At 45.5% G+C, this 27,890-nt stretch overlaps 5 protein-coding genes across 5 annotated transcripts in view; 4 read left to right on the top strand and 1 right to left on the bottom strand.

Annotated features, from left to right (window-relative positions):
- The window catches only part of LOC131281973 (cell adhesion molecule Dscam2), a 33,095-nt gene extending 31,445 nt beyond the window's left edge, over nucleotides 1-1,650 (top strand). The window contains exons 23-25 of the mRNA XM_058311353.1: nucleotides 682-870; nucleotides 947-1,130; nucleotides 1,512-1,650. Coding sequence (XP_058167336.1) covers nucleotides 682-870; nucleotides 947-1,130; nucleotides 1,512-1,650 — 512 coding nt within the window. The remainder of the gene's footprint in view (nucleotides 1-681; nucleotides 871-946; nucleotides 1,131-1,511) is intronic.
- A 385-nt stretch (nucleotides 1,651-2,035) lies between these two features.
- Nucleotides 2,036-3,254, bottom strand: LOC131281984 (cytoplasmic tRNA 2-thiolation protein 1). Its single transcript, XM_058311365.1, has 2 exons — nucleotides 3,207-3,254; nucleotides 2,036-3,138 (listed from the first exon to the last, which is right to left on the bottom strand). The coding sequence occupies exons 1-2, from the start codon at nucleotides 3,252-3,254 to the stop codon at nucleotides 2,158-2,160; spliced, it is 1,029 nt and encodes a 342-aa protein (XP_058167348.1). The 3' UTR covers nucleotides 2,036-2,157.
- A 396-nt stretch (nucleotides 3,255-3,650) lies between these two features.
- LOC131281974 (uncharacterized) lies at nucleotides 3,651-6,335 on the top strand. Its single transcript, XM_058311354.1, has 2 exons — nucleotides 3,651-3,797; nucleotides 3,890-6,335. The coding sequence occupies exons 1-2, from the start codon at nucleotides 3,704-3,706 to the stop codon at nucleotides 6,262-6,264; spliced, it is 2,469 nt and encodes an 822-aa protein (XP_058167337.1). The 5' UTR covers nucleotides 3,651-3,703; the 3' UTR covers nucleotides 6,265-6,335.
- A 3,156-nt stretch (nucleotides 6,336-9,491) lies between these two features.
- Nucleotides 9,492-16,578, top strand: LOC131281985 (plasma membrane ascorbate-dependent reductase CYBRD1). The gene is made up of 5 exons (XM_058311366.1): nucleotides 9,492-9,610; nucleotides 15,591-15,811; nucleotides 15,885-16,107; nucleotides 16,195-16,344; nucleotides 16,431-16,578. The coding sequence occupies exons 1-5, from the start codon at nucleotides 9,492-9,494 to the stop codon at nucleotides 16,576-16,578; spliced, it is 861 nt and encodes a 286-aa protein (XP_058167349.1).
- A 4,469-nt stretch (nucleotides 16,579-21,047) lies between these two features.
- Nucleotides 21,048-27,183, top strand: LOC131281988 (apolipoprotein D). Its single transcript, XM_058311368.1, has 5 exons — nucleotides 21,048-22,115; nucleotides 24,455-24,603; nucleotides 24,727-24,799; nucleotides 26,712-26,841; nucleotides 26,961-27,183. The coding sequence occupies exons 1-5, from the start codon at nucleotides 21,975-21,977 to the stop codon at nucleotides 27,098-27,100; spliced, it is 633 nt and encodes a 210-aa protein (XP_058167351.1). The 5' UTR covers nucleotides 21,048-21,974; the 3' UTR covers nucleotides 27,101-27,183.
- The last annotated feature ends 707 nt before the right edge of the window (nucleotides 27,184-27,890 follow it).

The following is a 27,890-nucleotide window of genomic DNA, read 5'->3' as shown; positions in this document are numbered from 1 at the left end:
GACGAAATCAACTAGTATTATTTTCATCATAAAAATAGAAAAGTATTTAACGATAGGGAAAGGGTCGGAATAACTAAACTGTTTAATAATAGCTTAGAATAGCTCATGTTACACAAATATAAAATAAAAGGCTGAGATACTTATCACGGAGAACAATTGAATCCAACCCTTACCAACTGTTGTAGAAGTCTGAAATGGTTTAAAATCAATATAACAAAAATATAAGTATTAATATTTACATAGCATTGAAAAAGAATGCCAACTACGTGTTGATAGTGGACAAAGAATTTAAATTTAAATAAAAAGAAATCTTCCTACCCTTTCGTAAAATGGGTTGGATTTCTAGTAATGATAATCTTGTTTTCGACATAGTTTCATATTGGCGAAAGATACAGAGGCGTCCAGGCAATTCTCCTTTTCTCAGGTGTCCAACTTACTGTTTGGCAGGAAAATATACAAGGAAATACGAGACAAAGTACTATAAAAGCAACGTGCTTGTGTACCTAAGAAGCCGTTATTCAGTTTCGACGTTGTTGAAATTAATAAATAAATTGAATGTCACTCAACTGTACTCGGATTCGTTTTGCCAAATATTAGCCCAGGTTCCGTGTAGGCAAAGCTATTTATTTTTGGCTGCTATTTTTGGATTTAATATAATTTAATATATGCCCCCTTTTTCAGATGAAACCCCGCTCAATATGCCCAACTCAACGAAAGCCATGGGAGGCAAATGGGATGATGGCGCCCTGCGGCGCATGGGCCAGCGCAGCTTCGGTCCGAGCAACTACTCCGAGTCGGACAGCAGCAGCCCCATCAATGAGTTCTCGAACGCACCCACCTTTAGGATACCATCGAAAACCCCTTGCCCAAGTATGGATCCATCTTCTCGAAAAAGAAAAAGATAATTTCTCGAGTAATGTACTCCCTTTCCTTTCGTTCCCTGTAGCGAGCATATTGCATCACGAGTCGAGCACGGAATCCATCAAAGAACTGTCACCGGTAAGGGATCACCATCGGGCCAATACGCCCCGCCACGTGCAGGCGACCGCCGCCAAGGGCCACTTCGGCCATCCGCTGCGGACCAAGGACAATCATTGCCTCGACATGCAGCCATCTTCAAGTACGCACAGGTAGTTCAGGTACCTAACTCTCAGATCCAAAAGCTAACCAACGGGGCACCCGTACTACTGCATACTGCGTCACCACCTTTTGCCGGGGTCAAATCCCCCCACCCCACCCCCTGGGTTTGCCCACCCTGCTATCACGTCCACTCGCGGCAGACAACACTGTGCAGTAATGCGTCCCGAACTCAAAATTGATGCCTAAAGAAACAAAACAATCGAATACAATTTAAAAGATAAATAATTGTTTTGAAACGATCAACCGGATTTGGACCCACCTTGTAACCACCCCTTCACTCGGCGGTGTACTTCCTTCACCCTACAACCGACTCCTTCACCCAACCACCCGGTCAACCGATGCCAGTAATCGCCTTTTGGCTTCGTTTGTAGATACCACAATAAGACCTACGTGACAGCGGCCGAATTTAGCGAAACGGAAAGTGATCGTGAGCGGGCGCTAGATCTCGAGGTTCAGCGAGCCATGGAAAAGGCTATACGGCAGGACGAGTGCAAGTCGTCGACGAGATAGAGCGATGCGAAACGAAATGGAAAACACAAAGATTTGAATCCTCCTCAGCCAATCAAAACACTCAGTCGGTTCCAACATCCATTCCCCGGACTGACCCATTTCCCTTTCCGCTATCCAAGATCTTCCTATCTCGGTGGTAGATAAAGTATCCTATGGTGAAACCATTCCAATTTGAACCCTCCCAAATCATGCCAAAAGCCGGCATCTAGTCCGTGTCCTTTTAGTGTAGATCAAAATATTGTCGTTATCGTAGCACAATACCCACGCATCGTGAGATTTTTTATATCTTCATTAAAGTTGAATAAACGGTTTTTGTTTGCATTGAATGTATAGCGAATGGATCGTGCGTTTTTTTTTACTCATATTCGAAACTGTTTCGCGGTGAAAATAGTTTTCTCAATCTCAAAGATGCTGAAGAAAATAAAAAAGAAATTAATGTGAGGTAATATATTTTCACGATGACAAAAACTCCTTCCAAAATACATGCCTGTGTTGCGTTCGCTTGTTTTAAAAATCGTTTTTAACCAGATGAGCTTTTTCGCGTAACTGCTGATCCTGCAGTGCCACCATTCGATCGCCCTTGGATTTCTTACCAATGCCTAACTTTGGCAAACCTCGGTTCAATCCCTCCAACAGTACGCACGCCTTGCATGGCTGCTGTGAAGAGACGAACCCGCATCGACCACAAATCCCCCGGACCGGTTTCTTTACCGTGCCCTTAATCTGCAGCTGTTCGCCCGCATGGATGATATCCATGATGGCCGAAGGGCGCACCTTTTCCAGGTCCTTTAGAAAAGCCCTCGCATGGCCACGGTACGCATTTGGCGCGAAAACACACTCGGTAGAGAAGTACACTAGCTTCTTAAAGTGAGCGTACATTACGATTTCCTTCTCGTAGCTGTACTTTAGCGGTTTTACCCGCGGGATTGTGTCGGCTTCCTTTGAACCCGTTTTGATATCACAACATCGTCGCAACCGGGCCGTATCACCACGCAGTATGTTCATGATGACCGTCTCCGCTATATCGTCCGCGTTGTGCCCGGTGGCCACACAGTCCACCTCCATCAGCCGAGCACCCCGGTCCAATGCTTGGCGACGAAATACCCCGCAGAAGGTGCAGTTATTGCTTCGGCCAATCTCCGCCACGATTCGATCCATTGTCCAGCCGTACAGCTCCTGGTACGAGAGCACACGCAGGGGCATCCCATAATCGTCCCGATTCTGGGCCACCGTCTTGAGACTGTCGTCCCGGTAGCCCGTTATGCCTTCGTCGATGGACAGCAGCACCAGATTCAGACCATATTTGTACCGGTTGTTCAGCACGTTCATAACGTGGGCAAGTACGGTACTGTCTTTCCCGCCGCTGGCCGCGATTGCCACCTTTTCACCCGTTCGAAAGAGCTGTTCCTGTTGGATGGTGTTGTGTATTTCCGTTTCGAACGCGAGAAAGAAACATTCCTTGCACAGCACATCGCCCGTTTTCGGCCTCTACAACAAAATATATGGACGGAATTGATAGACTAGGAGGCATTCTAAATTCTAGGCAACTCACTTACCCGCATAAAAGCATTACGGCCACATTTACTTCCACAAGGCACCGGCATTTTGGTAAGTTTTTCGTCACTTCAACTGCAGGTTGTTATTCATTTTGCTCGTTGCTTTTGTTTACATTCTGCAATACGAACAAGGTCATGTAGGGAAGGTGTTCGCATCAAATTTACCAAGGAGATGATCTCCGTTTTTCCAGTTAAAAACTAATTTATGAAAAGAATTAACATCATTAAAATAGATATGCACTATTCAGGACCTTTATGACGATGATTTATTTGAAATCAGAGCTCCAAAGCTATTTGGCTTGCGAGTTTAGTTTTCAAACTCTAAGTCGATTGTCAAACTATCTGCCTGTTCCTTATTTATCATAACTTTGGCAAACTGTCAACAATAAACAACTGTCAAAAACCTCGTGTTAAACGTGCATGTTCAATTGTGAATCAAGAAACGCCGCACGAGCAGCGTTTTCACCAATAATTTTTGTTTTCTGTGGCTAGTTACAATGGGACGCAAAGGAAACTTTGAGGAGAAACCCAAGCGAGGTCCTGGCCGTAAGGCTCGCAAACAACAGGAGCCAGTTTTCAAATTTATAAAAGGTAAGTTCAGTGGTACGCGGAACACGGATATCGCATCGTTGGTGCATGGAACCGTGCATGGTGACGAGTTACAATCCAATTCTTCTTTCCAGAGGATGACGATGATAGAAAATTGTCCCACCATCAAAAGAAACGGGCGATAAAACGCGAACAGAAGCAAGTAAAAAAGCAGCAGGCAGAGGAAAAGAAAGCCAACGCTCAGAAAGCGAAGGCATCGCTTGCAGTTCAGAAAACCGGTGAAAGTGACACGATCAATCCGGCTAAAATTTTCGATTTAGAAAAGAGTCGCCAAAAGTACAAACAACTTGGACGTAAGGCTGGCCAACCGGCTCCTATCGCTACGAATGGGCTGAAGAATGGTGCGGCCAAAAAAGGGCGCAATCTGTTCGACAGTGACAATGAGGATGACGACGCAGCGCCGAAAGCGAAGAAGGTCGCTGGCGGGGTCGTTAAAAAGAACGACATGAAGAAATTCCTCCAACAGGGCGACTCCGATGAGGACGATTCGGATGAAGAGGAAATGACCAGCGAAGAAGAGGAGGAGGAAGACGGAGAATCAGATGATGAAGGTGGAGAGGAGGAAGAAGTTGAGGATGCGGAGGAGGACGATGATGATGAGGATGAGGACGATGACGATGACGATGACGAAGAAGGTGACGAAGAAGATGCAGACATGTTACCCATTGAAGCAGCAAACAAGAAGCTGAAGAAACGGATGGAGCGCGAGCAAAAGTTGGCCGATGAAGAAATGGCAGAATCTACGGCGAATCGAGAACGGTTCGAGTTCCCATCGGAGGAGGAGATGGCTCAAACCACAAGCCTGCAGGATGTGAACATCCGCATCCGGGACGTCATCGGTGTGCTGTCGGATTTCGCGGCCAATCGCGATCCCAACCGCTCCCGTTGCGATTACATGGATCTGCTGCTTAAAGATCTGTGTCTGTACTACTCGTACAATGAGTACTTCATGGGCTTGCTGATGGAACTGTTCTCCCCGAACGAACTGCTCGAGTTCCTCGAAGCGTCCGAAGTGCAGCGTCCGCTTACAATCCGTACCAATAGCTTGAAAACGCGTCGGCGCGATCTTGCACAGGCATTGATCAACCGTGGCATCAATCTGGATCCGATTGGTAAGTGGTCCAAGGATGGGCTGGTCGTCTATTCGTCGCAGGTACCGCTCGGGGCGACACCGGAATACCTCGCCGGACACTACATGCTGCAGGGCGGTTCCAGTATGCTGCCCGTTATGGCACTCGCCCCAGAGGAAAATGAGCGCATTTTGGATATGTGTGCGGCTCCGGGTGGCAAAAGTTCCCACATCGCCGCCCTGATGAAGAACACGGGCGTGCTGTTCGTGAACGACTCGAACAAAGATCGCCTGCACGCGGTACTGGGCAACTTTCACCGGCTCGGCATACAGAATGCCGTCGTTACGAACATTGACGGTACCAAGTATCCCGATGTGATTAAGGGTTTCGATCGAGTGCTACTCGATGCACCCTGCAGCGGCTCGGGCGTCATCTCGAAGGATCCGAGTGTGAAAACCACCAAGACGGAAACGGACGTACAGAGGTGTTACAATCTGCAGCGACGCTTAATCCTGGCTGCGATCGACTGCCTTTCGGCTGAATCGGAGACAGGAGGCTATCTGGTTTACTCCACCTGCTCCGTGCTGCCCCAGGAGAACGAATGGGTTATCGACTATGCGCTACAGAAGCGCAACGTGCGACTCGTCTCGATTGGCATCGACTTCGGTGTCGAGGGTTTGACCAGCTACGATGGTCGACGATATCACTCGTCGATGAAGCTAACGCGCCGTTTCTATCCCCACACGCACAACATGGACGGGTTCTTCGTGGCGAAGCTGCAAAAGTTCTCCGATGGTATTCCCAACAGCGTCGCCGATGAGCCGGAAGATGAAGCAGTAGATGAGGAGGAAGTAAAGCTACCGAAAAAGATCGACAAGCGCGACTGGTACTACAAGGACGTCGTCGAGAAGCGGAAGGCTGCCCGAGAGGATAAGAACCACGTGGTGAAGGTATTCCAGAAGCCCACGAATACTAAGACGAAGAAGAAAAAGGAGAAGAAAGCGAGGGATGAAAACAAAACAAGTGCTTCCACTGGCGAAAGCGAGCAGAACGGCAATGCAGAGACGAAACCTTCCGGCAACAAACCGATAACGCTGTCCAAGGCGGAGGTCAAGGTTGTGGAGGAACGATCACGTTTCCATCAGAAGTTGAAGCATCTGCAGCAAAAGTTCTCCAATGGCACCAGCAAAAGTACCTCTCCCGCGGCCAACAAGACGAGGAAGAATGATGCATCGACGAAAAGTGGCAAAAAACAAGCAAACGGCGGTGGCGCATCCAAGTCCGGCCCAGCGGGTAAACCACGTAACGAGAAGAAAGGACCAGGAGTGAAGAAGACCACGTTTAAGAAGCAGGTGGGGAATGTAAGGAAAGCTAAGTAAAATGTAATGTATATGCAAATAAAAGCTATCTATCTTTTTTATCGTATTCCATTGGTCGGCATACGATTAGAATAATATATCAATGGGTTTTATTTCTTATTATTAGCAAACTATCACATCGAACTCTGGAATGCTGCATGAACTTTTTTTAGTTTTTTAACAGTCAATCAAGAAATTTTTTATTTAATTATTTCGTACTTTTAGATTTATTATTGAATCTTAGGCCTTTTGGATTGTTAAACACAAAGTGTTCAATTTTCAGTGGAATTTAACAAAAAGTGAACATTCCAAATCCGTGAAAATGTTTATTTTGAATAGAGTTTTTCCACCCCTTCACACCATCAACATTCACTTTTTCCTGAAAATTTATTTGGTAGTTTTCCTGGATTTTCATTTGGTGATTTTCGGATTCGTCGACCTCAAATTGTAGATTGAAAGCTTCTAATTTAAGTAAGTAAAATTTAAATTCAAGTTCATGCAACATAAATCACGAAAACCATAAATTTCGTGCGAACAAAGGAAGAAGCGCGAATTGTTGAACGATCGGATGAACGAAAAGATGCAAAAGCCTCAGTTTAGATCACTTTCAAAAGCACCCTCAAAAGCTCAAAGCTTTGCACCAGCAGCAAGGGCGGGAAGGAAATCGCTGGGCTCGATGCAACCTCCCGTCAATGAGCACGTGTTGAAACACGGGCCAATATACACAAACGCCACAAAAGGGCGTTAACTCGAATTCCTCAAGGATTCTCGCACGTTCTCTCTCTCTGTCTTCTCTTTCCCCAGCGGAAATGTTTAGGGCTGATATGAGAGCTTTTCTCCTTCCCAGGAGGACATGTTTGTTTGTGTGTGCCTACGCTGAGTCCCACTCTTGCCCGTGGAAAGCGATCCCAAACATCGTCGAACAACAACCGGGATCGACTACCGTACAAGTTTTCCACCCCGGAAGAAGGGCGTTATTTGTTGCGCTTTCCTAGTTTTCCTTCGAGGCGACTGGTAGGTAAACCGATGTATTTACTTCTAGCGTGTTTGTGTGCGTGCGTACGAGAAGGTGTATTTGGAGGGAGGCGCATAAAATATGTCAAAACAAAGTAACCGCCAGCATTAGCAACCCTTTCGACGAGAAACTGCCTGAGACAGATCAAAGTAGGCACAACAACGAAATCCTTTTTGAAAGTGGCGTTACCCCCTGGGTATGTGTGTAGAGTGAACAGAAGCGTAAAGTAACGTAGACCCCCGCTGTTTGCCGCACAAAAGTCACACATCGAACCCCCGGAAGGCGTAAAGAATTCAACTAACCGACACGAAGACGATTCAATAATTGAACCGTAAATCCGGACGCCGGATCCAGGAAACCGTTGCTGAATTATTAAGCCCTTCCATATCTGTTCATATATTTATGCACCATGCGAAGGGTGTCGGAGGGTTTTTTATCCACGTTTTTCCTTCCTTACGCTGCGTTGCGTTCCTCCATACTTCGGGGTCCGCAAGCGTTGACCACGCCAGCCGTCCGCACATTCGGCGGGTGTAATTGAAATTTGAGAGCTTTTCAGCTTCCGCTCCTCCCCGCTGGTCACCCGCCACCCTAGCATGTGGTCATGCGCAGTGGGGAAACGCATGCACTCGCAAACAACGGGGTTTTGAGTCGGCCAGAATGTATGTTTTCGTTCACTTGACCTCAAAGAATTCAAATATACTGAGCCTTGAGAACGAACTGTTCCGGTGTTCCGGTGTGGTGTGGAAAGCACCTGTTCCCAGCTGCAAGATAGTCCAGGTTTCGAGAAGTAGGTTATCAGCCCTTTCTTACCGCTTCGAGTGCGCTAGAATGTGCGTTCGCCGCACACCACTTCAAGTAACAGTTTTTTGAATAATTAAAATAAAAGTAAATAAACCCCAGCCCTACGGAGTAAACCAACGGCTCGGCCCTTCTGCAAGCCCAGCATCCCAGCAAGTCCAAAAAATAAGGGCGCAGCTTCCGCGAGCTTTCAAGCGATTGCGTTGTTCTCCGTTGAATTCTCGTGAAAATGTGCTCTCCCAAACACACATACATACCAACGAATACGCGCTCTTTTTCTCCCTTTTAACATCCTTGCCATTTTTTGGCAGTTTTTCCGCCCTCACCAGAGCAAAAGGGAGCAGCATCCGACACGCATCAGGCTCGCCGAAGGTAGTGTCCGCTGGTTTTACGTGATTTTTAAAATTAAAACTACCCATTTTCCGACCTCCGGTGACAGTTTCTACGTGCCGAAAGTTATTGGTGACAGAACACGGTGGAAGTTATGCAGGTGCTTGCCAGAATTCAGGCATATTCCACCTTTGGACGGGCCCTTCCCTCGCCGAGGGACGTGTGAGATAAACAAAGAAGTGCTAGTTTTCCGGATGCCACTCCTCGGATGGACATCCTTCCAGTGGTGGTGTGGGAAGTTAACGGGACTCCCTATCGATTGGCGCGCAATAGTCCATCTCCTGCCCATTCGGGCGGACGGTTGTTTCCACGTTTCTTCAGGCCGTAATCTATTATGTATGAGCCCGAGATTCACCTTGGCTGAGGTGCATCCGTGGAAAGGCTCAGTGAGCAGCTAACAAGCAAACAAAAAACAGCAATCTCTCATCCAGGGCGTTATCCTGCTGCGCCCATTCCGCCAAATATCCTTAGAGCCTTTGGAATCAGGGCTCGGCAAGTGCATTCGCACTTCCTTGGTCTGCGCTCTCTCTCTCTTTCTCTCGCTCGCTCGCTTTTTCTCTGTCCCGCACCTCAGAGCAGGGTTCCTCATTCTCCATCTGACACAGTTTGTCAACGACATTTAATTACGTTCCGTGTTTTATCACAGCGACACAGACGACTCTTATCAACCGCAAGCAGCATCTTCCAATCCGTCACATGCGTGCGAGATTACGAAATACCCCCAGTACACCTGCCGTTTTATCTAACAGGTACTAACTCTGCTCCTCCTCCTCTGACTTTTCAGCCTCACACACAACTTACGAGCGAGGTAACGTGTTGAAGACATCTTTCCACTCGCCAGTGTCCGGTCCACCAGTGTCAACGCGAGTATATATCCAAGCTCGGGCTTATCTGCAGCAAGAGCCCTGCATTCGTTCCATTCTGCTCGTCGAGCTGGTTAACCATTAGCACCGTTTTGTGATTGTGCGCGATCGAGTGCGTCCGTGCTTGTGTGTGTGTGTGTTTATACTTGTGTTAACTTAAAACCGCCAAAATAAAGCTCAAAATGGACGGATCGTCTGTGAGCCCCCTTCCCTGCGAGGCTCCGCTAGCGATGATGGAAAGCGAGAAGACGCCACCGAGAAGTCCCAGCCAGCACGACATGCCGCCACCGCCGGACGAAAAGTAAGTACCATGTGGACCCCGCTGGAATTCCCAGTTTCTTATTCCAGCATTCGGCATGGCATAGGGGAATGTAAATCAGCACAAAACTACGCTCATATTTTTTTGTCCTCCACAATCCGAATGTGAATATGTATAACGATTCTCCTGCGTACGTTTGTCATCATCACAGTATCGCGACGTAATGGCGATCTTCAGCAAACCCGGACAGGGTCCCGGGGTTTACTTCTTTCAATCACCATAAATTGGTCCAAACCACTTGGCCATCCCGGAGTCTCGGTTAGAATGCGATTGCAGCTTCACAACGAAATCAGAAGATCACAAGACCCTGCGCTGATCTTTGTTATCCGTACGTGGTGGAGGGATTAATCTGAAGTACATTTCGTAACGCGCTTTGTGGCCCGGTACACTACACTGATGGCCACACGTTTGACCTAACATGAAGCATCGAAGTACGAAGATGAAGTGCCTATGGTTTAAAGTTTAACTCATTGTAGCAATTTAAGAATTTGATACTTAAAAGTGTTTTGATTGGTTTTGCACGACGATATGAAATAGCAAAACACCAGAACACAAGTTACTGCTCTGCGGATAAAATCTATAATTTGTTCTACTCAACGATGTATCTAAAAAGCATAATTAAATTTAAATTGGATAAAATTTATGAAAGAGTGTTATTTCCACACATTTCGCTATTTTTAGATAGTATCTCCTAGGGGAGTGTCACAAAAATGCTATTCAAACGTACATAATTGATTTTTTTTTAATTTTACATAGTTTTTGTGTTGAAATGTTAAAATGTCCCTTGAAAAAGTATGTTGTTGTGGTTATGACGTACAAACAGTGGGCAAATTGTCAGCAAATTGAAACATATTTCTATCTATTTTTCAAGAAAAATATACTTGTTAGACTTGCATCACTTTTTAGCTGAACTTGATCGTTCTGCATGCAGTTTGGATACCATTTGACGAACCGTGTTTTAGCACCGACTCTATGACACATTATCATCGATTAATATCTCTCCCCAGGCGGAACGCCGAATACGGAAGGTTTCGTATTAAGAGCGGTTTCCGTTACCTTTTCACGTAATTGTGTTAATAGGAGCATGGCCATGTCCAATACTGGCTATTTTGATCTGATTTGGATTAAACTATGAATATAAAAATAAAGGAAATGTAATTTGGAACCACTAACACGTGACTTTCGATAGCGAAATATACGTCATTGCATTAGAATGGTTTCTCCCAAAAGGCGATTCTTGCGTGCAGTAGTGTTCGCCACTAAACCGCGGGCGCTTGCAGTGAATGGACGGATGGAAATCTAACTCCCTTTCGGATGCCGTGACCACCGTTTCCCATCGTACCCCGCACGCCCGGAGATTTTCCTCTCCATTAGATTCCCGGAGAGCGAGCCTTTTGTGTATGTTGGACGTTTTCCATACATCCAGCCGTCTCCCATCCGCTCATTTTCCTTTCTATGACTCTCCGGGGCTCTCTGCTGTTTGTCTACGGGGGGAGTTTTTCTAAGGTGGTTTTCTTTTTTTCGTTTTTGCCTCGGTGCTCTTGCGTGGCCGCGGAGAGTAAACAGCAAGACGATCGTGAGATGATCAACGCCGGAATATATGGCGGTCCCATGTAGAGGCCGCGGTTAAATTGAGAGAGCAAGTTTGGCCACGAGCGCTCCGCCGATCGGACAGGGCAAAGAATGTACGCCGTCCGGGTGTTGATAAAACGTTAAAGGCGCAGATTGAATTCAGTTAAGCTAGAGATGCTGATCGCATTCGTAACGCTGCAACGCTGCTGAATCTGTTTTTCGCGCGCGCGAACCAAACCCGTGTGTGTGTTTGTGTGTGTGGTTATGCTTTTTTGGCCAGGAAGTTTACACAATTGAAGAATTGCTCCGGTCCGGCAGAAAAAGGGCAGCAAAATAGTTGGTGTTTTAAATTCGCAGTTGCGGTGCCTGTATACAGCTATCCGGTTTAATACAGTGATCGATCGTCAGTGATCGACCTATCGAAAACCACCGAAACGTGAACCCAAACCGGCCGCTAAAGTGTCCACCCTGCGTGTGTGTGTGTTCAGTGGCCCGACAGTGCATTCCGACGGTGTCCCGCGGCTGGCGGCCAGAACCAGAATGCCACGAAACTCCACCACCACGAGCGGAGCCGCTGGGTAAGGGAGCGGGGGGTCCGTATTATCGTATTGGAGAATGCAAGCGGGGCGTCCCCATCATCCGGGTGTCACGTGTCGGGGCGTGCGACAATCGTGCGTCAAACATGTGCCTTCGTTTGACGGCACGGAAGAAGATGTGATCAAGATGTTTAATTTTTCAAACGCTGCTGTCGCTTAGCTTCCAGTTGTGAAACGTTTTCCCGGATGGCTTTCCCAAACCGAAAGAGATTCAATCGAGTAGGCTGCGGGAAGATGATTTCTTTCTTTTGTTATCGTTTCCCATATTTTTTTTTCGCGCTCTCTTTCTCCCCTTCCCTCTTCCTCTTTCTATCGACTTCAAGTAAAACCAAATGGAGGGCCAATTTTTCAACGGCGTAAGCAAAAAAAATCCCCCAATACAGATTCCGGGCCGATTTGAATAGGACTTTGTGTGTGCCGTTTTTCGCTCTGGCTGAAGCGTGTGCTCGTGAGCAATTTGAATGGCAATGCTTTGTAGTCATTTTTTTTGTCGATTCCGCCACCGCGTGCCACTACTTCTTCGCGGCCCGGCGCCACTGCTTTGTTTGTTCGTGCCAAGTCAAAGTTTTCCATCCCGAAACCGAACGCGCCAAATGCGGTGAAAGAGTTTCATCCATCAATCGGATCGGTACGGCTGGAAGGGGGGACGGGTGGGGATGCGGCCAATTTCCATCGAGGCCAGGTGTGCTGGTTGGACGCGCTGATCTCCAGCTTCGGAGCTGATCGCGGTCGGCCTTTGATAGGAAAAGAAAGTGAAAATAAACCTGCCATATCGGGTGGACCGGGAGTGGCGCGGGCGAGGAGTACCCGGTGGGGAGAAGGGAAAAGCCGCAGGGAAATGTACGTTCAAGCTACCGCACCTGGTCACCCGCCTCCATTCGCTTCCGTTCCCCTCCCACCAGATGTATCTCAATGGCATCGAGTAACGATGAAGATCTCCTCCGAGCGTCGTTGTGGTCGGAGGGAATGGCATATGCACGGGTAGAGGAGTGAGGGCAGGTGGAGTGAGAAAGATAGACACAGCAAGGAGGGCACCCAGCAGCAAGAGGGCAATAGATATTGGGTGAGCGAGGCGGACCCGTGGAAGGGAGCTTCTTGTAAACAAGTTTGATTTTCCACCCACCCACCCACTCACCCCCGGAGGAGCCCTTGGCCGGACCGCACCGACCGCACACTCCCGAGCTAGGGGGTCGGGTGGGATTGCACACTGGCCGTGGTTGCACACGCGAGCCCAGTCTCTCGTGGCTCGATCGCCGGATTTCGAAGCCGACTGCAGCGGAATGCAAGTGGAAAGGCGGTAGCGAGGCGGGCGGAGGTTACTTTCACTCTCAAATGCCGCGACCGATTGGGCTCCGTGTTGGAGGATTGGAGGATTTTCCTTCGATTCGAGCACAAGCAGCCCTTCACCGGCTTATGCGGCATAGACCGAGTGCTCCGGATGTCATTCGCTTCCCACAGCAGGGCAAAGAACTTCGGTCTTCCGCTGGACCTGCTTGTCGGTGTGCGTCCGCTTGTGCATCGAGTTTTAACATTTAAATCGACCAATTAATATTCATGTTGGTCTAGGCAGGCGACGGCATCCGCTCACACTAACGATCAAGTCCTCTGTTATGCTCTGGCTCTGGTTGAATTGTTTAGGATTTTACTTGAAAAAATATTAGAAGGGTTTACCAACAATTAAGATTTTATTAATTTTGCTTCTTTCATACTAGAGTTTTCTTAACTGTTTTATCAGTACTTGTACTCAACAGTAATAATCTCTTTTTACCCGAATATGGGAGCATTCTTTCTAAATACTTTCCATATTTGTGTGCTATGATCTTTTGAGTTTAGCAATAAATATTCTCAAATGGTCGTACGGTGATTGGCATCAGAAGAAAATACTAATAATTGTATTGCACGTACAATAAATAAATTAATTAAAGTAGATTGAAAGTTTTTTTCTATGCGCTCGGGTAGATTTTGAAAACATATCAGTCAGCTATTACCATTTTTACTTTTTATGCTTCACTTTGTAAGCTTAAGTTATTAGGCATTTTGTTTAAGAATCTTAGGAGGGTTGCCACGTATCATATTTTGGTTTGGTTAGTTGGTTCTTTATTATTACTAATCCTTGAACTAATGTGATCAATGCACAGTTGATCAAAACATGGATTTTTTTTAGATCTCGATCTCTAACATTTCTAACGCTAGCATTAAATGTTTCGCTCTAAAGTTCATCTTGATGTTTAAGTTCTTTTAGCTCAGAGTAGAAATCAACAAATGAAATTGAAAACAAAGTGACAAAAAATGGTGTGCATGAATTTAATTATTGTAAATTTAATTATTGCAACGTTGTCTTTCGAAGAAATCTTAGTAGATGTTCATCACATTGTCTGATGTTAGTAAAATACTTATAGCAGCTTAACTGTGTCTGACCTTGAATTAAATTAGCCAACCATGGATTACGCACTATCGTTCATAACAATGGTTAAATCCGGTTGATTTCAGTAACAAAAGCTACAAGTTCTTTAGGCACATTCATTGGAATTGATTATAAGTGCAATTGTGTGCTAAAACTTAGGCAATTTCAACCAATCCCACGATCTGTGCAACTTGCTTTCCGAATCCACCTTCTCGGCTCCAGCTCGATCCACCCTCATTTTACAGTCTGCGGACAAGTACTACCAACCGGGCCGGGACCGTTTAAGTAAATTTAGGCAGTAAATTAAGATGACACTAGCCCAGTGCCAAGCCTCGAGTCGTAAACCATCGTAATCTTACGCACCACACAACACACAATTTGTACCAACCGTAACGCAGTGCGCAATCGCTACGGCATCGACAACAGGGAGCCATGTCCCTTACTAGCCCAAAAAAAACCCTGGGATAACTGAGTGACCAAACGGAGATAAACGGGAGCCCTCTACATCCGCCGCACCCGATGGTCCATTGCTTTAATTATCTTGTAATTTGACAACCAACAAGCGAGGGGAACTAAGAGCCGAGCATCGGAGTGGTGAAGTTTGCCAAGTGTTTGTCGCTTTATCCACCAACAACGACGGTTGTGGCGTAAGTTGAGGGCGGACAAGTTTTTCATTTACATCAGCGCATTCGCTGGCAATTTGTGGGACACAAACGTGTCAGTTTTCGTGTGTAACACTAGCAAATCGAGCCGAAAACCCGCCAGCCAACCGTTGGAAAATTGGTTTGAATTTGAAGCGCAATGAGGCACATGCATCATTGGTCCGTTTGCACAGTAGTCCCGGACTGACACCGTTCTTGCTCGATCTGAACGGCGACGACGACGACGCGTCCACCCACTTGTTGTTCGCGTTCGAGTTCGTTAAATGAGCAGTGGCGTGGACTCTCACTCCACGGACCGGCCAATTAACTAAATTGACCTCTTCGCGTCAACTGTACCCCGCGTGGTAGCTGGTCGGAGACGGAGAAACCCAGCACCACGATATCGCGGTCCAGAAGTTGATTCATCCGAAACAGGATGTCGTCGTCCATTTCCCTTCCTCCCGCTTCTCGGATCCCGCATTCAAACGGGGTCCGTCAACTTTCCCTTCCTTGTTCTGGGGTGGTTGTTAGTCAATTCCTTGCTTCCATATCTCAATATATGCGTACATACGGGAGACCATCGTCGACCCCTACGCCTTAGGGGTCATTTGTGGAAGATTGTTGGGATTATAATTTCATTTGCGACACTAATCGCCATCAAAGAGCAACTCAATTAAAGGCAAAGGGCATGGACACGGACTGTACTTTTCTTTTCTAATAAAACGTTCCTCCTCCCGACTCTTACGCAGGCGATACGACAACGATGACGATCACGTCTGGAACTGTGGCGCATGGTTCGAGTACATACTGGTCGTGGTCGTCTCGTCGATCCTGCTGATCGCCGCCTCGGTGTTGACCATCTTCTGGACGATCTACTACCGGAAGGGCTTCAACATGGATGACCCGAAGCTGCAGTTCAACCTTCATCCCGTCCTCATGATCGGTGGCTACATCACGCTATCCGGCTTCTGTATGTCCCAGCATATTCTCTAACTTTCTCCCCAAACGAACGACATCATGCCCTTTGTCGCTTTTCGTTCTAGCCATCCTGCTCTACCGGATCTGCCGATGCTGCTCGCATCTGATCGTCAAGCTGTGTCACACCTTCTTCCACGCCTGCTCGATACCGTGCATAGTGATCGGCTTCATGGCCGTCTGGGACTCGCACAACCAGCAGCAGATCCCGAACTTCTACTCGCTCCACTCCTGGCTCGGCTTGATCACGATGGGACTGTTCGCGCTGCAGTTTGTGCTGGGATTCTTTAGGTATGAGCACTGGTTCCTAGTTCCCGGCCGATTTACCACAAAATTCGTTCTCATATATTTATTTCACTCCCTTCAATCAATCCACAGCTTCCTCATCCTGCTGTGCTGCGAGAACGCAACTTACAAGTTCCGTTCCACCATGGTTCCGATCCATGCCAGCTTCGGAGTGGCCACGTTCATGCTGGCCGTCGCTACCGCGGTCACTGGTTTGACTCAGAAGGCTCACTTTGAACTCGGGTAAGGGTAGCATTAATAATAAAGATACTGGTTCAAAGCGCAATTCGTGATCTCATTTTGACGTTGGGTTTTTTTCTTCCTTCCAGTGAAAATTATTCCCAAACCATCGAAGAGGGCATCATCATGAACTCGATCGGCGTCATCCTGACCGGGCTCGGTATCATAATTCCGTTCGCAGTGCGCCGCTCCAACTCGCCGGCGAACTGCAAGGTGTACGTCACCGAGCGCATCTAAACAGAAGCAATTGTCATAAAATCATCTCCTAATGCAAAAGTATGCTAATGGTCGATATAAACACACATTTGATGCTCGAACGCAATCCGGGGTGCGTGTAATGTGCAAAACAAAAACAAACAACACGTTTTACATGATAATATCGTGTACTAGAACCGACCCGGTATCTATAGATTAGTAGATCGTAGAAGAAGAAAAAGAAAACAACACTAAGGCATCATGGGTTTGTTGCTTTATTTAAACGATTGCTCTAGTAAGAGCCGATCGTAATATTACTTTTTAACGTTATTTTAACGACGATTTGTTTTGTTTTTAATAATCATTCCTCCGCCACTTCGTGCATTGCATAATGGATAAATTGTTATTGCTTTGTTTGCAAAAAATTGTTGAACCCACTCGCTAGGGGAAAGGAATCGAGCCAATCGAGCTGCGTTGGCCGCGGTTATTTATTTGCACGTCAGAATCAGAAATGGGAGATGAAATTTAAAACGTTTTATATAAGTCTATTAATATTAGAACATTAACGTTCGAATAAAGGTTCAAATGATCAGTAAAGCATAAATCAACACATTTTCGATTGACGACAAGAGTCATTAAAGCAAACGCGCAAGATTAAGGCAACACACAAAACCCCACAAACAGTGCAATACGGTAGGTCAGGTCGAACTGAAATAGAAGAACATAACATATAACCAAGCCAACTCGAACAATCCGTACACCGGATGCTGTTTGGCGCTAGATGCCCGACGGCTTAAATAGATTCCAGCAAAACAACTTATACCATTTAATCGCTAAAAATGATACAATTTCTCCAAGAAACCAAGCTCATATTCGTCAGCTAATTAGTGAACTACAAAAGAAAAAAGTAGACGCAGCAAGGGAGGTGAGCAAAGGGTAGGCCAACCAGAAGAACCACAAAACGAAAATGATAGTCGATAAGCTAAACAAATCAAAAGATACACAATCCCACATATACAATGTTAGTGCCAACGATGTCAAAGAAAAGGATACAACTTGAGATCCTGAACACACACTCACACACAAATTTTGGGTGCGTATTTAATTGAGTATTGTGGTTTTTGTACGGTGTTTGTTTGTTTTTTTCCTGGTCAAGTTTATCATAATTATGCCCAGCTACCGTGAACATTTGCTCAGTTGAGAAGACGGAATTGAATTTACTATTTGTCATACAATCAATCAATCAAACCATCGGGATTTCAATAAATAGTTGCAGAACGAAAGCTAGTTTAGATAAAATTAACCCTTTTCTTATCAATACCAATCTTACTACGGCGTGCGCTACGGCGAGCCACGGAGGGCAGAACCACGAATCGATTTTATGGCGATCATTGAACGGAGAACCAAAATGCATCACATGTGGAAAGTGTGGAAACAATGCAGATTGACACAAAAAAAAAACGAAACATATACAAATATTTTAAAAAATGTGTGTTCAAACAAAGTAACGTATAAAGCATATAAAGTCGAACAAGGAAAACCCATCTATTGAATGTTTAACTGTAAGATTGTGGCAATACAACCGAGCGGAATTCAACCGTCGTCGTCGTCGTCGAGCTGAACCGGGAACGCCGAGGTTTAAGTGTGTGTGCGCGTGTGTAAGGAAAAGAAAAACCCACCAAGTTTTTGCAACATCTTCTCTTTACATAGAACGACATGGCGCCGAAAGTAGCCGTGATCTAGCCAAAATTGTAGCTACTACTACACTACCGTAAACGCAGCGGGAGGGTTACATTATATAGCGAATCGTGCGTACACTCTAGTGAGCGATATATAATTCGAAACCTAATAAATCGTATTTATGTAGATTTAACTTCCGCCAACCACGTCAGGGTTCCGGCTCCGGGCGCGGCTGAGGCTGTAGTACTCTACGATAAACGAAAAAAAAACAAAACCCCAACTGGTGAACTGTTATTTGTTTCAACGTTAAATTTGTTCGTTTTCGAATCTACGCCATAAGAGCGCGATCTTCAGCATTGCGCTGGATGAAGAAGCAGAAAAAAACGAATATCGAATGGCAGACCAAACCACAAACTTTTGAACGAACCACACATAGACAAAGGCAGCAATCGGACTGGCAATCATCTTGATAGAAGCGAGAATTTACTAGACAAAATCTTTACCATCCGATCGAAACAGTACAATTTGAACGGTTATATTATATTATTAGAGGCCCATATTTATCGATTCCCTTAAAGCGATACGTTACCGCGACAGGCGGGTGCTGCGTTGCCCATTTATTCCGTATTGAACGCTCAAAACATTAGCTCAAAATTTGTCGAACACATTCGAAAAGATATATTTCGCCGTTATCTTAGCTTTGAAAAATAAAAACTGCAATAAGTGAAGCGAACGATCGTACGGATCGGAGGGTGCAGGCGGGAAAGGGATTTTCCGTAGTAATACCTTACGCAAACACATTTTTTATACAGGTACGATGAAAACCAATTTTGCTATCGTCTCATTTCCTAGCAAATGTTACAAATAACCAGCTGTGGAAAATCATTTCATACCATAAACACAAGTATATGTAAAATAAATGAATCTGTAGGAATAAAATAAACGTGGTTTGTTTATTTTATACGTTTTTCCATGAAGTAAGCTAATTGCAATTGAATTTGTGTGACTTTCTCCACTGCTTTTGTTAAATAGAATATTTTCATCCCACCTATTCATTTCAATTTTATGTCACATAAAAGCATTCTTCATTTCAATCTTTACCCATGACCGATCGACGCATATTCACATTTTACTTTTATATTAAACTGAAAACAAACAATCTTTGACAATCAACAATCTATGAAAAATGATATAAGATCTTTGATAAGATAAGAACGTAACCTAAAGTGGCCTCCTAAATATTAAACTATCTCTTATTCTATATAACTTTTCGAAATATTTAATTAAAGCCTAATCTTTCCTTTTCAATTTTAAAACGTTTCTACGCTTGCTTTATGTTGTTAACACTTTTGATTTATATACAAAAAACATTATTTATTTTTTATTATTATGTTTTTTTTATTTTAACTATAGAGACTTTGACCTTTTTGATTATTCGTTTCTATCTTTCAATAATATGTTTCTTCAAACTTTGTAGGTAAGTGTGTTTTTAAATAAACTGCTATACCAAATTTAATTTATGTTTTGATAAATTTATTTATGTTTTATGTACAGCCAAATCCACAAGGTAAAAAATTGATTCCTACTTGTTAAAGAGGAACAAGCAGGTCCCTGAAGAGGTTCAAATTGGTTCGGCGTTTATTAGTTTATTTGTTTTATTGTTTTAATCTTTTCTGGTTGAGCACATCGCTGGTGCAGCAACACTACGGAAACATTAAACGTTTTATAATTTGTCTTGTTTAGCAACAACAACAATACCTAAAAAATCTATATTGAAGAATACGAACAATTTAAAATCTATTATAATACCGCAGTGACATTGTTATGTTTGGCGTTAAAGCATCATTGCAGAATCTGTTTGAGCTTAATTTTTTAATCTAATAAAACGGCTGATAAGATGCTTCATATTAATCTATGATCGATCTTCGAGATTATCTTGTTCGGGGTAAATTTCGTCAACTGTATTATTTGGTAACACTGGTTAGCGAAAAATAGTTCATAAACTATTACCCCACTTCACATTACACTTTTCCATCCTACAATGTTGTTTCACGTTTTAATGTTTGTAAATCATATGGCTCCATAACTTGCCGATTCAATGTTACGACCCGAAGACCTTGTCGACTCCCTCGAGGATCGATCCTCGGAAGGCCATTTTCTGCATCCTTTAAGCAGCCGTAAGTACCTCGCCAATTTGTTGTTACCTCGGGCGGAGGAGGTTATGTATGCACTTTTTTGCCCTTTTTTTTCGCAACCTCCCAAAGGTATGTGCCCTTCGCCCGTACGTCCATTACCCGCACCTTGGGCCATTCCTCGAGACCAGATACACCACCATCAAACAACCCAGAAGGAAGCGGGCGCGCGCCTTCCTACCGTGTTCGTGCTCGTTCACTCGCACGCGCCCGATTGTTGCGGAAAAAAATGTTGTCACCATCTTCGTCCCCAACAACCTGCGCGCCACAGCACGCCAACCAACCAACCACCCGCACACCGCCATTCCCGCCCCTGCGCTATCGCTCGATCGAGACGCTTCTCCGGTCGGTGGCTGCTTTCGTCCGATCGCGATCGTAACGTACGCGTTTCTCAGAAGAAGGAGAAAACCGGCACCAGCTGAGCATATAACGGCAAGTGTACGCGGGTGAGCGAGCTAGCGCCTTTTGGCCGAAGAATGGTTACCGTCCGCCTGCCTTGTGTATGTGTGTGTATTCGTCCGTTGGAGAAAGGAAGAAATCACGCGCGGGTCGCGATTGCCAGCGCGTTCCGACACCGCGGAGTTAGTTGCGTTCGGATCGTAATCGGATTTGGTTGTGCACCGTCGTCGGAGCGTGCTGTTCTTTTTCACTTCACTCTCTTTCCCTCTGCACATTGTTGTTGTTATTGTTGTGGTTTTTATGTTTGGTTGCATATTCCTCCCCGCCAGGTGTGCATCTTCACGCTTGCCAGATTCGAATTCGGATCGAAGGCGGTGTACGATCGATCAGTGGCAGAAGTGCGCACAACGGGTTTTACATACACTTGATATTCCAACGCAACCTCGCGCCAGAAGTGGCGCATTCCCAAAAAGAGAACTACGTTACGGTTGTGCGTTGGTCGTGCGTGTCCATGAAACCGTACCGGACGGTTGTTGAGACAGGAAAACATTGAAAACAAAACCCCAACCTCTTCATAATTCATCAAAAACGGGAAAAAAAACAAACTCCTACCTTCTGAAACTCGGCAGTCGAACGGCAGGGCTTTAAAGAGCCCTTGAATTACCACCTTTTTCCAGCTGCTGCAATACGCCACTCTTCTCGGTTACCTTCCTCCTAGCGCCACACCGTGTGTGTCCGTGCTCCAACCGAAGCTCGACCAGCATCACCATCACCATCATCATCATCATCGTCGTCGTCGTCGTCGTCGTCGTAATCGTTTAGCTTCATTACAATAAGTTGCACCGTTCGCACGGTGGCACATTGCGCCGTGTGTTCTTGGCCTAATCACAGCCGTTTGCGTTAGCGACGAGAGCCGGCGGTCGCGGTTCGGTGATAAGTGAAGAGAAAAATAATCACAACACAAACCACTAGCCACAACCTCCCACAATCAAAAGCGCGCGCCGTACGATCACATTCTGCCTTGATTGACGGGGAGGGCAAAGTCCTCCGTGCTCGTGGTGTGCCATTTTGCGTGCAACTGTGAGCTTCGAAAGTGCGGAAAACGGTGCCTTAAAAGACCGGTTGTGTTAAAGTAACGAGGAGACCAAACGGTTTCGCGGAAAAAGGATGTACCATCAGTTCCTGGAGCTGCGCATGCTGTGGTTCGTCCTGCTCGGGCTATGGCTCACCAGGCTAAGTCCCGTGCTGGCGTCGGGCTTCGGCAAGTGCCCAAACTATCCTTCAATGCCAAAGTTCAACATGACAAAGGTAAGGCCCCGGTGCGGCCGTTGCAGGGGGAGAACTTTTTCACTGTCAGTTTCAAAATCACGTGCTGCAACGATCGTGCATACGGCGGATTGCGCCAACGACATAAGCAAGGGAAAAAAACCTCGAGTTGATGAAAGCCGATCATTTTTCAATCCATACCGTCAAGTCATGGGCCAGTCACGGTTCAGGGTTAATCGTCAAAAATCGCCCTCTCACATGCCACCACCGCTTTCTGGTTGTAGCTTTCTAACCCAGTTACACGTATTAAGGTTAGAGGCCGCCACAAATCAACGAGAAAATAAAAAGAAAAATGACAGTAAATAAATGAATAAATTATGACTGGCCAGTGAAAGGAAAAGATAAAACGTAAAACCCTCTCGCACCCCCATCTTCCAACCCTGTGGTTTTGCGCAAAAATACGTTTTGTAAACAATGTAAACAATCGGGTTTAAAAAAAATACGCATACCTCCCCCACCACCACCACCCATCATGTTTGACCACCCGCACGTTGTTTTGCATGCAGACGGGCGTACATGCATGAGACGCAAGAAAAAAAGAATTAGGTTCGATTTTCCGTTTCAGCGGCCAGTGTGTGGTAATCGCCCGGCTCCAATTCGTTAACAATAGGAAACAAGAGCGAGCAAAAAGAAAAGAAAAACAAATGGAAGCACACCGGATCGATAATTGCACCTCCTAAAAATCGAAGGTTACTTGCATTAGCCCAGTCCGAGCAGGCGGGTGTTAACAAACTGCATGAATCACCCTGGGGCGATATGTAGGGAAATGGAGGGCAATATCGCACTACGCACTGACGTGCAAAGACAAACTTTATCGCTACGGTAAAAATAAGTTTGTTTTTCGATGAGTATGTTAAATTAAATGTAAATTTCACTAAACATTTACATCTATTTGCAGTACATTCAATGAAGTTGAAATCATCTTCTTTTCTTGGGGTAACGACCATTCTTTTAATACGAAACTAATTTAACTGTAATATAAAATTACATTGTAGTACAATCACTTGTTTGCTAGCACGATACACCTCTTTTCAAACATGGTCAGAGTTCGGTCGGTTTAGCTTTAAAGTTTGTATCTGCCTCATAGCAATATACACAATTGTTGATAGTATAAACATTTTTTTAAGTATCTCCCATTTTGATGGTGGAATTGGATACTTCCTTTAAAGACGTCAATATTCTGGTACTTATTCTTATTTTTACCAGTCAAAGTAAAGATTCTAAGCTTTACAACCCAAGCAACGGCTTACCAAACTATTTTTACTCGTTCTGATCGTTTGATGTAGACGCGCATTGTCTATGAAAAATTGCATATTGCTCGCGTTGTTTAGAAATCCAAGATTTGAGATGAACGAAAAAGAGCCGGACCGTAGTTATGACATTGGCTTTTTTTGTTGTTGTTTTTTTTTGTTGAACCAACCCAGAAAAAATAGATTAAAGTGTTGAATATTACCCCTCATTCCCTTATTGGCGATTCACGCGCGCTTCTCGCACTTTCTCGAGCGCGAAGTGAGAGGTCGTTTTCCATTTACCACGTTGTTGGGGGTGATTTTGTTTTTTTAAATTGTGCGATTATTGTTTGCGGTGCCACTTGTCGCATCCATCGGGGACCGATGGAGAGGATCTTTTTACCACTCCACCAATAACCGTGGAAGATCGATAAATACTCGGCATAAATAAACATCCCACGCCGGCCAACTCCAACCTCAACTCCGGGTGAAATCAAACCCGCTTCGAAAGCAACAACTGCTAGGCCATGCATGGTCGTGGTTGGTGACCACCTGCGCAAGAAAAGTGACAGTCGGAGTTGCATTTTGCAGCCGACGCGCGGGGTGTATGTGTGCCGATTTCGCTTCACCCTGGCCGCCCGGCCACCGCCGCGGGCCCATTCGTCGTGCTTCCGCCTGACCGGGCAACCGCAACCGTGCTGCGTTTTCCACCCTCCAGCTGACGACGTGCCAAACTTACGTAATTGTCCGTAAAATCCCCAGCCGGTTGCAGTGGGCGTGGGGGTGAGCACGGTTTTGGGTGGCGGTTTCGGTTTCGGTTTCGTCTCTCCGCCGGACAGGTTTCTTCCACTCGCGACGCATGCACACGCGTCTTCGCGTAACCGTTGCGCGTCCTCGAGCCCTAAATCTCATTTGTGCCACCTGATGAGCTAGGGGCTTCAGGCATTGCATTTTGGAAAGTACCAAACTCCGCCTGTTCCCAGGCCCCCGCCCCCGGAGGTCGAGAAAGTGGAAAAAAAATATTGGGAAATGGCCTCCGAAATCAAGCACTATCTCCGCATAACGTGACGCTTTTCTCCTATTTACTTCCAGTTTCTCGGCAAGTGGTACGAGGTGGAGCGATCGTTCTATCTGCCCGAGCTGGCCTCCGGCTGCACGACGATGACCTTTGAAAATACCACCCAGCGGGACGAGGCGGGCCGCAGCCAGCTGGAAATTTCGATCAAATCCGTCAATCAGTGGTAAGTGGGGCAGCGGAACCGCCCCGCCGGGAGGTGGCCAGATTTGGTGGTATTTTCGTTTGGCCTCCCGGTGGCACCACGATTTCCGACACTAATAAATCTTCCTTTTTCCCCGACGCGCAGGACGGGAAACCCTTCAATAAGCATCGGCGAAGCACTACCGGAGAGTGAAACGTCGTCCATCATGAACGTGCAGGTATGTTTCGGGCATCCTCATGGGAACCACGAACGCCATATAATGCCATCGTGAAGAAAAAAAACATTACTCCTCAATAACGGTACCTTTCTTCAAACACCAAACATCAACATCAAACAAAAGTGGCTGCCGTCAAGAACGGACACTTCAGGGTCAACGGTACTGCGTCTAGTAATTCTGTTTTTCCTCCCCCATTCGTTCGCCATACCTGGTTTCCAAGAACCAACCAAATATCGCTCGATCGGATTTTCATTGATGGACTGCGCTATTGTTGTTCAACGGCAAAAAGTGGGCCAAAAATTAACCCAGTTCTTGCGCCGTCCGTTTTGATCGGTGCTTTCTTTTCCTTCGCCTGATCGTTCGGTTGTCTAATTTCCGCCACAACAAAACCCCACCCCCCGTCCCCACGTCCTACCCAACTAATTAGTTTGGAGTGAAAATACAAAAGGCTAGCGCCGGCGTTGGTTGCGCCTTTTCCTTTTAAATGGTGGTGTGGGCTTCTGGGAAGGAATCGATGGCGTTTAATCGGTTTATCAATAATTAAATGGCTATTATAGCAGCTGTTTTTAATGAACGGCGCCTTTTTGAGGTTGAAAAATAGCCATGATGGTCGTAAGAGTTTTTACTTAACATGCCGCCAAATCGTTTCACAATGAAACCATCTCTAGTTCTCTTTCCATTTAAGTTATCCAGTACTATCTTGCTTTTGTTTTGGCATTATTTTATATTTTTAGAACAAGAAATTTCCACAGTTTTCCCCAAAAAAAAAACTTATTGTAGTGGAAGTTGTAGCGATCTTCTTCTTCTTCGTTTCGTCGAGGATTTACTCCAGTACGGCTATTGAATCCAGCTTCCTGGGCCTTCGCAAGCTAACCTGGAGACATAGACCTCTTTAGGTTAAGGACTGGCAACTAAAGGCCATATGTCCTGATTTTCTGTGGTTTTCGATTTTCTGTAGGCGTCGCCTTTTGACTGCCACCATGCGGCCAGGAGCACTGCTAGCCAACCACGCTAGTGCGCAGTCAAAATGCGGCTGTTCACCCGCCGTAACGAAAGGAATATTTCCTTCCGTTTGTCAGATCGCACGAAACTCGTGATCCGCTTGATTACTCAAACAGCACGAGATGTGCGTCGGCTAGGATTTCTCTGACTTGAGCTCCAGCTCGGCGGCACCACGCGGCCGTGCCTAAGATAACCTTACTTTTCAGCTAACCCTTTCAGGAACCTCGTGCACTGCTAACCATCCGCTCTGATGCGACGCCGAACTAGAACTGGTAGCGATCTTCAGAAGAGTTAAATTAATTAAACAAATGCCTTGATATTAGAAAACTTTTTGACTTTCTTCTTCGATTTGGGTCCGTCCTGCCCAATAAGTGATCACTAGACAATTCCTTTTTCATACATTATTTTTAGTATTGACGAGAAGATCAAGTTTTTCGTCTTTTTTGTTATATTGTACGTATCCATTGATGGATCTGTATTTTTAGGAAAAAACTACAAGTTAATGTAATTTTATTATTTATTTAAAAAATTTAACATACATGCTGTATGGTCAAGAATGGCATGCTGTATGGTCAAGAATGGTTTTTATTTGAAATTTCCTATCTAACTTCTACTAAAATAAATGAACGTTACTAAGAAGATATAGTTTCATTCCATTGAAATCTTTTGCTGTGCAGTAGATCTCAGTAATAAAGCAATGCAATTATGGGAAAGTTATATAAAAGATTGTTCGACAAAAACAATTCACGAAGCCAAATCGCCATTTTGTTCGCCAAAACTAAAATGCGTCATAAAAAACAAAATCATTTAAACGCTTACCAGAAACCAGATTTCGTCATGCAGCCTCTCGTGGTTTTTTTGCTCGTTTGACTCACCAACCCACCATCCGCATTCCTTTTCGTTTTCGCAGCTTCAGTCACGCCTCCCGACCGCAATCGCCCGGTTACTGCCCGGATCCGGCCGGTACCAGGTGCTCTACACCAACTACGACAATTTCGCGATCCTGTGGTCGTGTACGAGCTTCGTGGCGGTGCATGCCGGTAAGTGCGTCGGGATCTCCGGCTTCAACCGCAGCCGGTTCAAGCCCATTTATCTTATGTCTTTCCTTTACTTCTTCTACTCTCTTTTTATTTTAACCCCGGGAACTACGCACGGGCAGATCAAATTTGGCTCCTCGGGCGCGAGCGGGACTACTCGACGGAAATCAGGAAAAAGATCTACAACGCCCTGGAGCAGTTGAGCCTCGATCCGGACCGTCTGTTTATTGCCAAGAATAAAAATTGCCCGACAACGCTGTAGGTTCCCTACGGTGAGAAGAGACACAACGACAACGACGGACCGCAGGACGCAAGATGTGGAGTTGGCGAAAAATCTGTGATATTACAAAAAAAAAAAGGAAAACAGAAGACGATCGGTTAGGGTTTAGGGTTTTTTTGTGGTGAGTCATGCCGAGCCATATATGTATGAGTAAATGTTCGGATTCGCGGACGGCAAGAGGAACTGGAATGAAATAAAACGGAACACCCATCGAAGTTTGGTTGGTAAAGTTGGATACTGTTTACTTATATGCTTTCTAGTTATATGTATATTTAGCTGCTGCAAGAGTAGTACGATCAGTAGGGCGAACTTATCGCGTGGAGCTTGATTATTGCGTGATTTTGTAACGTTTACTAGTGCCTAAGATTTTGTCGCTTTGTCACAATCTCTTATCCTAAGAAGTCTTACGGCAGCGGCGTACCGGCGTACCTAATACAAGTTTAAACCTATTTCCTGGCATAGAGAGATAGACAATGAGTTTGTGCGACAGGAAGAGAGACGAAGAAGGAGAGAAAGAGAGATTGGCATGTAACACAACAAGTTACAAACTGTCCACGTCCACTACAATGCGACGAATTCGCAAACGAAAGGCAGGTCCTCGCTGGCTGCCCAAAAAGGGCGTTAATTTACCTTTTTAGCTGAAGAAAAACATTAGTGGGCACTGTAACCCCTTTCTCCCCTGCTCTAGTGCTTAAGTACTGTTCTTATCCGTGTAATGTTTAAAAATAAAGCTAAAAGAAATGCATGTACGGTTTCAACACAAAACAGAGAA

Source organism: Anopheles ziemanni, chromosome 2, assembly GCF_943734765.1.
Source record: "Anopheles ziemanni chromosome 2, idAnoZiCoDA_A2_x.2, whole genome shotgun sequence".
Lineage (NCBI taxonomy): Eukaryota > Metazoa > Arthropoda > Insecta > Diptera > Culicidae > Anopheles > Anopheles ziemanni.
The sequence above is the reverse complement of the archived record's forward strand: the minus strand, read 5'-3'. Positions and strand labels throughout refer to the sequence as shown.

Bases quoted from the DNA above. Each gene is read 5' to 3' on its own strand.
- LOC131281985 (XM_058311366.1), top strand. From the start codon at position 9,492: ATGGACGGATCGTCTGTGAGCCCCCTTCCCTGCGAGGCTCCGCTAGCG. The intron at 16,108-16,194 runs GTATGAGCACTG...ATCAATCCACAG, and splicing joins TTTGTGCTGGGATTCTTTAG to CTTCCTCATCCTGCTGTGCT. The intron at 16,345-16,430 runs GTAAGGGTAGCA...TCTTCCTTCCAG, and splicing joins AAGGCTCACTTTGAACTCGG to TGAAAATTATTCCCAAACCA.
- LOC131281984 (XM_058311365.1), bottom strand. From the start codon at position 3,254: ATGCCGGTGCCTTGTGGAAGTAAATGTGGCCGTAATGCTTTTATGCGG. The intron at 3,139-3,206 runs GTAAGTGAGTTG...ATTTTGTTGTAG, and splicing joins GCCGTAATGCTTTTATGCGG to AGGCCGAAAACGGGCGATGT.
- LOC131281988 (XM_058311368.1), top strand. From the start codon at position 21,975: ATGTACCATCAGTTCCTGGAGCTGCGCATGCTGTGGTTCGTCCTGCTC. The intron at 22,116-24,454 runs GTAAGGCCCCGG...ATTTACTTCCAG, and splicing joins CAAAGTTCAACATGACAAAG to TTTCTCGGCAAGTGGTACGA. The intron at 24,604-24,726 runs GTAAGTGGGGCA...CCCGACGCGCAG, and splicing joins ATCAAATCCGTCAATCAGTG to GACGGGAAACCCTTCAATAA.
- LOC131281974 (XM_058311354.1), top strand. From the start codon at position 3,704: ATGGGACGCAAAGGAAACTTTGAGGAGAAACCCAAGCGAGGTCCTGGC. The intron at 3,798-3,889 runs GTAAGTTCAGTG...TCTTCTTTCCAG, and splicing joins AGTTTTCAAATTTATAAAAG to AGGATGACGATGATAGAAAA.